The 11,310-nt window shown below is 45.7% G+C and overlaps 1 protein-coding gene across 2 annotated transcripts; it reads right to left on the bottom strand.

Annotated features, from left to right (window-relative positions):
• Window positions 1-68: 68 nt before the first annotated feature.
• On the bottom strand, window positions 69-10,668 carry nup37 (nucleoporin 37). 2 transcript variants are annotated; one of them, XM_084175704.1, is made up of 10 exons: window positions 10,621-10,668; window positions 8,612-8,826; window positions 8,263-8,387; window positions 5,748-5,820; window positions 5,372-5,466; window positions 1,410-1,500; window positions 1,085-1,266; window positions 861-911; window positions 466-559; window positions 69-304 (listed from the first exon to the last, which is right to left on the bottom strand). In XM_084175704.1, exons 2-10 carry the CDS (start codon window positions 8,762-8,764, stop codon window positions 191-193), a joined length of 978 nt encoding a protein of 325 aa, XP_084031830.1. In that variant the 5' UTR covers window positions 8,765-8,826; window positions 10,621-10,668; the 3' UTR covers window positions 69-190. The 2 variants fall into 2 exon arrangements, with proteins under 2 accessions (XP_084031830.1, XP_084031829.1); XM_084175703.1 differs by lacking the exon at window positions 10,621-10,668 and adding an exon at window positions 9,381-9,481.
• Between the last annotated feature and the right edge of the window lie 642 nt (window positions 10,669-11,310).

The raw sequence follows: 11,310 nt of genomic DNA, 5'->3' as shown, positions 1-11,310 counted from the left end.
TCTAAAATAAAGATCAAAAGTCCAGGATGTGTCTAAACTTTCAATTCAGAACTCAAAGCAAACAAAAACATGGAAAATGAAATACTTTATTGAAAAATTATGAAAATAGAAATATCCGACCACACCTCCGGTCAAACAGTTTCAATTTACAGTTGCATCGCCTCCCATACGTCCATAGGGAGTGACTACATTACATTTCTGTCATCCAAAAAGAGAGCTTTCGGTCACCGCCAATGACACAGAGTGGGAGGGACCTGTGCCAGCTTAGACCCGCCCCCACCGTGGCTGATCCGATCATCACGGGCTGCAACAACACCGCCATATAAACATAAGAAACCCAGTCCAGGAAGCATGTTACATTATCCCCATTCCCAACACTCTCACTGAACATTATTCCCACACTTTTATTACTCAGAAACTGACACACTGTGCCAATGCAAACAGCCAAACACACAGCTCACTGACCTGCGGGTGACCCAAGTGATGCACTAGTAACTGACTGCTGATCTTGCCTGGACATCCTGTTGTGGAGAAGAGATTCTCATTGGCCCGAGACCACCTGGAAGACCATGAGACCCGTGGTTACAGTAATTGCTATCACCATTATCATCATCACCACAGCCATTATCATTGACGTCGTCGGCAGCAGTATCAGCAGGACTACCGCAAAATGCATCACAATACTCTGAAGGTCAGAGGAATTGGAAGCATTCGGGATCCTTGGGACGTCCCTACCCTAAACCCTAACCTCTACCCTAACCCTTATCTTAACCATTTCAAATGTTAACTTCAAAATGGGGTAGGGACATCCCAAGGATACCAGATAGCAAGGACCTTGGAAGCAAGGACAAAGCAGTTACCTGAAGTTTCCTGCTCGTTCTACATGGGCAGGCCTCTTCTCTTGTGGGTAACTACACACAGACAAATAACCATAAATAAATCCCAGTGTTATACAGCAGGTAATGGGTAACCTTGTCTGTGACATAAAGACTTGTGTTAGCTCTTGGGGCTAACAAAGTATTGTGGCGTGCTAGATTCCCGGGTTCGAACCCAGTTGGTCACAAGCATCTGTCCTGCCACTCACCTGGAGCGGGTGATATCCCAGATGACCCAGTCGCTGCCCGTCACCGCGCCCACCTTGATGGTGTTGGTGAGACACCAGTCGGCCGACATGAGCGGCGACTGGCCACAATCCAGAGAAAGAATGGCCTGCTGTGTAACCAGGTCATAGAAGCGGATCGTCCCCTTCTTCTCAGCAACCATCAGCTGGACGGAGGACAGAGATTTAGTATCACTACATCTTTCACTCTCACACTAGATCTTTTTTCACTCCCACACTAGATCGTATAACTCTCACTAATTATTTAAACTCTCATTATGAAACTGGAGAGCACTGTTACTGTACGCACCTTGAAGACATCTTCAGGATGCCAGCACACACTGACGCCAGGGGAGCGTAGTCTGAATGTAGTGGTTTCATTGCCCTCCAGGTCCCACACCCTGTGGGGACAAGAGAGGCCATCAGGCATGAATGGGAAAGGGCACTAGCTGGACACTACAGAATGGTCGGAGAGGGGGTGTGCTCAGGGGAAATAAACCTTTTAAGGATTGTAAGAATATTCCCGTTTAGAAAACAACCTCAGACAGGAAGTCTGGGATTCAAACAAACAACCGGGTGAAGCTTCAGATAAAACAGGTCCTGTCAAAAATGACAAATTATCAAGTCCAAAAAACAAGATTAATAAGCACTCAATTAGCTGTACTGGAGTGGGACGCGCAGCAGTGCTAAAAACACCTTCCGGAGTCCAGCCACCCTGTGTGTGGAGAGATGATGACGCGCAGAACAGTGCAGGCCTTGGTGCTGACAGCACACAAAACAAAGGATTACACACGTTAATGGCAGCTAAAAATACCAAACAGAACAAAAGACATCATGGCTGGCTGGCTGTTTTTGTCAAAAAAAGCTTGGTTACAAGCTTCCATCCAATGCACCTTTCCCCAGGCGTTTGTGTGACTCTTCGGAATATACTCTAATGAGTGAACAGCACACAACAGGTCTGTAATGGTGACAGTGTTTTTATGAAAGCACGTAATGCCTGCGTGTAATTTATCTAACTTCTGCCAGTTGTCCAAGAGATGTGCACACAGAGCCTCACTCGTACCGCCCTTCTTTCATGGAAAAAGGGATCTTGGTTGTAATCTGCCCCGAGCTGTGAAGACAGACGGCTGGGGCCCTGCGCTGACGAGCGAGAAGGATGAGGACGCAAGGCAAACATGCGCACAGATGTAATAAATCACTTGGAGAGGACAGGCTGCTCCCGAGACCAGGATCTACTCTTCAACCACATCTGAAAGCCCTCCTCAGTGAACACAAGGCCTCATATCTAACAGAACATTCCCCTGAACCAGGGGGGAATAAACCTGCAAGCGGTAAAAAAAAAAAAAAACTAGGACCGTGAGATTGGGAGCGATGTGAAGGCGCTGACTGATGAGGTCATGCAGAAGACATCATCTAATAATGCCCCAAAGCCCTTCTAAATGCCAATCATGTTGGAGAGATGTCTTCAGTGGCGCGGTGGAGAGGATATGATTATGCCCCATCCCAGATGAACACCTCAGTAAACAAACACTCAACTTTTCCTGTGTCTTCCCTGCAGGGGATAAAACACCCTCATATTTCTCCATGAGAGCTTTTGCTTCTTGACTCGACACAGAAGTCAGAATGGCCCTGTGTAGAGCGCAGTGCAGACCCTCCTCCATAGAGCATGAGTGAGGTTGGAAGCCTCAGACCACAGCAGACAAACAAGCATAAACCCTCTCTTCTCAGACCACTCGCCAAGCAGAGTTCAATCGCACGCTACGCCGCATCCGGCCAAGTTGTGGTCAACCACCTTGCCCTTCAAATGGGGAAAGATTATTATTTTTTAAACATAACCCTTGCTGAACAAGGTGAAAGGCATGAAAGGGGGCAAGAACCAAGACTGAAACCACCACTGACAAAGCACTGTAATTAAATAACACTACAACTGACATGACATCAAGCAATAACACTGGGCTTCATGTACAATAGAGTTGAAAGGCGAGACAGCATTTTAAGTCTGTGTGTAGATGTGGGTGAGAAAAGAGCAGCTGCAGGTGTTTCATTTTGGTCAATGTTTTCCAAATGAGTGAAGGAAATGGGAAACGTAGTGTGCACTGTGTGAACTAAATTATTGGAGAGTGCAGGGTAAATAGCCTTGGCGACTCTCAGGGGAACGAGGGTTGAGAAAGACAAACAGTAATCCCACCTCAGAGCCTCACAGGGGAGTCCAGGCGGAGGTGCACAGCACACCATCTCCCCAAAACCACATCAGCATCCATCTTGATCGGATCTGCTCAAGTGTCTTGAACAATAACATGATCTTTAACAGACATTTGGACTGTTGAAATAATTATCTCAGCCATTAGTCATTTTTATTGGATCAGTTTGCTCCTCTCGCTAGAGTTGATGATGGGATCTCCTAGCACGGAGCAAAAAAAAGCGTGAGAACAGGAGAAAAGGTTAAAGGAAAAGAGGAGATGAAAGATTGGGATTTTGTCGAGTGGACAGCCTAACTGACAGATAGCTTGACTGACGGGTTCGAGTGGGGAGAAAGTCTCAAACTATTATGATAACGCCTCAGAAAAATACTTTCCAAAAGGATGACACAGAGTAGATCATGCACAAAATAGAGATCCCGCACATCAAATAGTTGCAGCAGGTGTCTCTGTTCAAGCCCCTTAAGTAAGCTGTATTCTGCTGACCCATCTGAACACGAAACCAGAGCGGGCTGAACTGAGGAATCCATCTCGCTCAACAGAAACATACCTACTGCAAATACAATTGTAAGCTAACAGACACAATGGGACCCCAGCCCAGAGAGGTTGGGACCTCTGGCAGACACTATGACCTCAGTGGGAGGCTGTGACCTTCTTCTAGCTGCTACAGGTGGCTACTCCGGCTGGAGTAGAGTTCCCACGCAGGAAAGGACAGTGTTGACAAAGAGCACAGCAGAGTTATGGTAGGACAACCTGCCAAGTGTACGAACACACACACACACACTCAGTAGAGAAGCAGGTCCACTGTTCTTTTCGCTCACCCTATCAGGGGTCTCAGTTTGTGTGGGCTGCCTGGAAGGCCCCTCTCCTGTTAACTTGATCTTTCCCTTGTTCCACCTCACTCTTCCTCCTGCGTCCCATATTTTCTCAACGTGACAGAATTTAAATCTTTCTGCAGATGGAGCCGAGCAAACGTACCCCTGTTTTCTCTGGCCAGGCCATTATAGAGGGAGGCTGAGGGAGAACTGAGCGCTGATGTTTCTCGCAGTAGCAGAGCTCCAGCCCCAGCCTCACTCTCTCCCCCCACATCCCTCATCCTAACCAACACTTCAGAGCATTTAGGCAGGGCGGAAGGAGATTGAGGAGATAATTCAACCATGGCCTGTATTTGATGACTGGAAGTGTAACTGCGAGCTCCAGGCTCCTGAAATGATGAGTTTATGAATAGAAAGCAGATGTTTCAGGTGTGTTTCTCATCCAGGGAGCGTTGGGTTTAAAGATGGCGATGAGAGACATGCTCTTTCAGGCTCTAGCTGAGAGAAAAGTAGGGGCCAGTCATTCATTTCTAAGCTGCTAACTTTATTAAAATGTTCTCACCCATCAATCACAGATAAAACAATACGAGCTCACATTGAGGGGGAAGGGGCAAGGAGGGAGTAGGATTGGTGCCAGGCTTTCGCCCTGTCTGGACCCTAGCAACTACCCTAATTACTAATGAAACAGGAGGTCCCTCAGGTTCAGTGGAGGCTGCTCAGGGGAGAACGGCTCATAATAATGGCCGAAAGGGAGCAAATGAAATAGCAAACACGTGGAAACCATGTGTTTGATGTATTTGATACCATTCCACTGATTCCGCTCCAGTCATTACCACGAGCCCGTTCTCCCCAATTAAAGGTGCCACCAACCTCCTGTGCTCAGGTTACACCACGGTTACTCCTGGCTACCGACATACTCTTTCCTTCTACTTCTACTGATTGATAGGCCACATTGGGGGACCTTGTTAAGTGTCAACCCTAAGGAGGAAAAACCTCCAGCAGTACTGAATCTAATTGGATTTCCATATTTAACCAATTACTTTCGAAAAGCTGGAGAAGCGGGGTGGTGTGCTTACGCACGGCAACACCGGGGTGTGTTGTGATAAGCATTGGGTTTCATTGTGGAAACACAGTCAGGACTTTCTGCACCATTAACAGAGAACAGAACACAGAACCAAGAGCTGGGGGAAGACACTCATATTCTTCTTGCTGAATGAGACCGGTAGGAAGGGGGGGGGGGGGGGGGGGTTCGGACTGACCTGCATGTATGGTCGTCGCTGACCGAAGCGATTTGTTTCCCCTCTGTGGGTTCGAACACTAAGTGGTTGATGTAGCTGGTGTGACCTTCCATCACCTAGACAACCACACAGACATCACCACAGAAACACAGAATATACAATTAACAAACGCTGGATTTGGTGCGAGCGTACCATAGACTGTAGGACAGTGCCCTGGCTCCTTGTGTGTGCTAGGTTCTTGAATAGGCTAATATAAAAGCCATTCACTAAGTACCTACTGCCAGTGTGCTACATACAAATGGCTTGATTTAAAGAAACCAGATGCCAACTAAACTGACAGGTGCAGTGGTAGTTCCAGTGTGATCTAGTCGTGAGGGCGGGAGTTCCAGTACTCTACCTTGACTTCATGTTCATTCTGAAGATCAGAAGTCAACAGCCTCACTTTTCTGTCTGCTGCTGCAGTGCAAAATCTGGGGAGAGAGAGAGACAGACATAAACAAAGAAAGAGAACATCAAAACAGAGCCCATCCTTCTCAAAGACACGCGTACACACACCCAGGCACACGTACATGTCTATGCGTGTCTGACTGCACTGCAGCGCGGGTTGACTCCTTTGGGTGGTTGCGTCCGTGTGGTAAAGACTTGGACATGGTTCAATGGAAACACTGCCAGGGAGATTCTAACTGCGAAGATAAACATGGAGAAAAACAAGATTCCTCACCGACCTCATGCCATTTCAGCATTTCTGTTTCAGACACTAACTAACGCCTGGAAGAGGACTTTGCCTCTAATCAGTCGTAGTATATACCAGCGTCTGCAATTACTTACACAATTACACTAACTCACTTATGACAAGAAAAACACACATATCGCAAGAAAAACAGACGCATTTTCACGCATTTGCAGTCGCAGGAAAAGACGGATTTGGCATGATGTCACGATACACAGCCAGAATATTCCCCCAAGCAACTGGTACAGGTGATTATACCAACAACTGATACATAGCCTAGTAGTCAGCGAATTGTGGAGGGCATTTCACCCTTCTTTCAACTCAATTGCTGGGCATTGCCAAAGATCTATCATCAAACCTCTAATTCAATACATAACGCAGTCTTGCGATACAAATGTTTCTAACTAGATTTAGCCTATGCTGCAGGAATATTGTCAATGAAAGAACAGGTGCCAAGTGGGAGAACATTTCTTCATGAGGCAATCTTCAAAGAGTTGTCAATGTCACAGGGTTGACTAATGATTGGGTCTGTTTTGGCCCTGAGCTGATGCTGGGGAAGTGTTCCTGACAGTTCACCAGAACCTACCAGGAGGTTGCTGACTGGACCTCACATGGCTGGCCTGGTAGAATCTGGAAGCCTCCCAGCATAAGCCCCCTACCCCCACCTCCTCCTCCTCCTCCTCCTAGCCGGCCCCTGCCTCAGGCACGCCCGTGAGAACACTGTACTTTTCCTGGAAGGCATAACTACGTGCAAAACTAGGGGAGGGACGGAACTTGAGCGGAGGAGCCATCAGCGCAATAACATGTGCGCACGTCACACGCCGGCCCCCAGGGCCCTGCAGACTTAACCACAGAAGGCCAGGGAGTATCGCTGCCTTTCCCTTTCAATTAAAGCAACTTGGAAACATCTCCCGCAGGATTACAGCATTCCCATCCACAATTCCAATTAAGAGGAAAACCTTGCTTTCTATGTAATAACGTTCAACTTCCTTTTTTATCAAACCACACCTGAAATAACTGGGTTGGTATTCTTGCAGTGGGCCACTGAGAATAGTATGATGACTGGGCTTCATACGGTAGGTGAATGTGGAATGCAGCTGGGCCAAGACTTCTGAGGGTTTTATTCCACTGACTGTCACAGAGGTGGTGTAGATGGATGATCCAGAGATATATTTAGATAAATATATGGCTCTGGGATAAGCAGGTGACAGGTGGTCCTGCCGTACAAACCTACACGTACTCTACGGTCACAAGACGCAGGCCTCATTGTTCCAAGAATTTCTAAGCAAACAGCTGGAGGCAGGGCTTTCTCCTATAGAGCTCCACTTTTATGAAATGGTTTGCCAATTCATATGAGAGACGCAGAATCGGCCTCAACTAAATCTTTACCGAAGACTCATCTCTTCAGTAGGTCCTATGATTGAGTGTAGTCTGGAACCAGGGGAGCTTTTCACTATACTCATCTTGAGTGGGTTGAGTCACTGATGTTATCTTCCTGTCTGGTCTTGCGCCCCCTCAGGCTCGTGCGGTGGGGAAGATCTTCGTGGGCTATACTCTACCTTGTCTCAGGGTAGTAAGTTGGTGGTCTGTTGATATCCCTCTGGTCGTGTGGGTGCTGTGCTTTGGCAAAGTGGGTGGGGTTATATCCTGCCTGGTTGGCCCTGTATCATCAGACAGGGCCACAGTGTCCCCCCCCCAGTCCTCAATATCTATGCTGCAATAGTCTATCTGCCGGGGAGCTAGGGTCAGTCTGTCCTATCTGATGTTTTTCTCCTGTCTTATTTGGAGTCCTGTGTGATCTTAAGTATATCATCTCCCTCTCCTGTATTGCTCGCATGCTCGCTCTTTGGGGTTTTAGGCTGGGTTTCTGTATAAGCACTTTGTCTCATCTGCTGGTGTAAAAGGGGCTTTATAAATACATTTGATTGATTGACTGAGGTAGGAGCTGATGAAGAAGAGAGAGAAAAAAAAACAGTAGTGCAGGTTCAACCCACAGTGGTGGCTGGTCCAAATAACCAACTAACCACATCTTCAGTCTGCACCATGTTGAGCTGAATCAGTTGTTACTTATTGCAGGGCTGGAATGAAAGCCTGCACACCAAGCAACACTCCAGGACCAGAGTTGAAGACACCCTGATGTAAAGACAGAAGACAGCTGCAAGAACTAAAAGGAGTGAGGTACCTGATGAGTTGGGGCAGCTTGTCCAGCCGAGACTCAGGGCTCCATGCAAGGCAATCCACACGTAACGCATGATGGAAAACACGCAGTGTGGTGAATTCAACCCCCTCTACCTCCATGTCCTCCTCCTGCACAAACAGTGGTTCACATCACACATGGCACCAAAACACAGATGGTTTCTCAATTCCTCATGTCCCCTATCCATGCCTCCTCAGAGGGGAGGAACCTTGGGAGGATCTTCCTTCCGATGCATTTTGAGAATGGAGGCGAGAAGAGAGGACATGAGGAAAAGGAAAAATGAAGAAAGAACCAGTGGCTACTGAGAATGTGGATCTGGCAGGCTACCACTCACCTGGAAGCGGCAGGTGCCGACCACCACATACTGGTTTCCTCCATAGGCCAGGAGGGACGCAGCTGAGCCACTGTCAAAGGGGCTGAACTCCACCACATGGACGTAGTCGTCACAGGGTACTGTGTAGCTGGCTCCCCGACCGGAGTCCTCCATGCTAACTGTATTTTGGTGATGCTTACGTCCGGTGTATTTACTGTTTGGTTTGACTTTACCACCTGCATCAGGGTTGAAGAGGGGTTAATCTTTCAAAAGAGAGGATATTAGATTATTTGAACTTCCTTATACAGAAACAGCACATCTGTATTGAAAGCCAAAAATAATACTTCCGTATGCACACTCAAGCGAGCCAAAGCTTACATACGTCAGTAGTGGGCTAACTTGTTTGGGGGGATTCATATAGCTTAAAGCCTGAACATTAATGTGCCCGTTTAATTTCTGTGGTAGTCACTGAGAAAATTATTGTAGGGAGTGACAATAAGATAATCAAGAGATCATCAGAACAGCCCTAAATGCAAAACCCATCAGTCATATAGATCCCTTGCTACAGTTCCACTAGGAGAGACATACCAGACAAACACAGACTTGTCTGGTTTTTCCAGGAAGGGTGGGGTGAAACACCCTTCTCCCGGGCAATGTGGGTCGGGGGTTGTTTAGATGGAAGCTTTTTAAATGTGCGAAAGGTCATAGGTGACAGCTGTCATAGTGATCACATAATGGGACACCATTCTTGCTGTTTTACTGACATCATGTAAGCTGTAGGTTCCCAAACCTTTTCAATCAGGCCCCGCTTCCAGCATTGGGGAACATCCTGCGCCCCACGTCTATTTCTATGGGCACAAGCACTGTTCATGACAAACTGTCCACACCCATCTTGTTGGCAGAGAGAAAATGTTGCAGGTTTTAAAGCTTATTTCCTGCAATTCTACACATTTTGTCATGGGGTGCAGAGAAAATGATGCCATTTTAAAGGTAATTTTCTTGCAGCTCTATACTCTTTGACATTTCTAATTACAACAAAATATGTGCTAAAAAACCTTAGCTGACATGGGCTAGTTGATCTGGACATTTCTGACAAGTTATACATAGGTATTCAATGACTGACATGACAAGAGGAAACTGATGATGCACTACCCAATTTCGAAATTGCACCTTATGCGTTCTACTATTACAACTTTCAAGACTAAGTTTAAAGCCGGACTGAGTTCCTAAAATAAATTATGATAATTGTATGTTTTTATTTTAGGGGTGGGGGGCCTTAGGGGGTGCGACAGTTGAACTAAGCTCATGAGGCATCTATGATTTATATTATTCAATAATCAATGGGTATGCTATATATCATTAATTTAAAAATTTCTAAAAATGATTGTAGCAACTTCAGATTGCCCGTTTAAGTAGGCTAGCTAATTACTCTAGTTAGCGTAATGGCGACTTAGTTTGCTCCGAAATGTTTTAGATAGACCCTAATCTCAGGAATTACATTAGGTTTGGCTAGGCATTAACAATTCAAGTGTATGTTAAACATAGAGGCCATCTAGTTAATAGTCAAGGAGGCATGTGCTGGCTATTGCTAGCTTAACAGTGCACAAACGGTCAGTACTGTAGCTAGCTAGAATACTTAGTCTAACTACTGGCCTCTAGCTATCTTCCTTGTAACCATCAGAAAAGGTGGTAGCCTTGGCTTCAGGACATGCTCTGATAATGTAACATTGTGAAATGCTAGGTAACTAGCAGTTTCCCCCCCCCCCCCCCCACCCCACTGTTGTACAAGCTAGCTTACAATATAGCAGAGCTTGCTAACTACTAACGTGTAAACATGAAGCCAGTTGGCTAACTAGCTGTTAATAACATACAACTAATGTCACCCAGCGAAACTAGCCAAACGCTAGCAGCCTACAACACAATACAGCGATTAAAAGTGATGACAGCCTTTGGCAATATAATACAAAATATTTCAACAAATAACGCGGCTTTTTAACTAGCATCGATAGCTAGCTAATTCATAACCATACCTATGCGCGCCTTTCAGCATGTTCGCTACAACCAACTGCATTGGTTCAGTTGGTGTCCGTGTTGGAACGTACCATGCCATTTTATTTTAAATTCTAGGGGGGCCGCGCTGAGATTAAAACGAAATTATGCACCGCTTTGACACATTACACACTATTGATATATTAAAAACACTTTATACAAAATAATAAACGTTCTCACACGAAACATAGTCAGGTATGCTAAAAACAATATTTGGTTATGTGATAAAGAACCACAGATAGCCATCGTAACAACCTAGGCGTGGTTAGATGATGAAGCAGAATCTGATTGGTCAGAGTAGTTATTTAGCAGGAGTTTAAAAAATAATTCAAAGCGTCAGCTGGTTGTGTATTGGCTACGTGGGTGGTAAGTGTATTTTGGCGATACTTTGACGATACTTTGACTATATCCCTAAAATATTCGAGTTATCGAAATAGGTGGTGTTTGAGACTGTAACATTTGTTTAGGTAAGTATGTGTTTAATGGTGTTTTATTTTTTCACTAGTTACCAGCAACCTACATCGGTATTGTTGTAACTAAATTTTGTATCCACTTTAATTAACATTAACCATTTTAACTAATACATTGTGACATGCCGTCATACACTACTTTGTTTGCATTAGTTACATTGCAGTTTTGAAGGTTTCAGTACATATAACTAAACATTGTCT

Source organism: Coregonus lavaretus (assembly GCF_964263955.1).
Source record: "Coregonus lavaretus genome assembly, chromosome: 13".
Classification (NCBI taxonomy): domain Eukaryota; kingdom Metazoa; phylum Chordata; class Actinopteri; order Salmoniformes; family Salmonidae; genus Coregonus; species Coregonus lavaretus.
Note: the sequence above shows the minus strand (reverse complement) of the source record. Positions and strands in the feature narration are given on the sequence as shown.

What these genes read in the sequence shown, in the direction of transcription:
- nup37 (XM_084175704.1), bottom strand. Translation starts at nt 8,764, where the DNA reads ATGGAGGACTCCGGTCGGGGAGCCAGCTACACAGTACCCTGTGACGAC. An exon ending in TCGGCACCTGCCGCTTCCAG is followed by an intron (nt 8,388 to 8,611) that starts GTGAGTGGTAGC and finishes CTGTTTGTGCAG; the next exon opens with GAGGAGGACATGGAGGTAGA. An exon ending in ATCACTTGGGTCACCCGCAG is followed by an intron (nt 305 to 465) that starts GTCAGTGAGCTG and finishes GTGTTGTTGCAG; the next exon opens with CCCGTGATGATCGGATCAGC.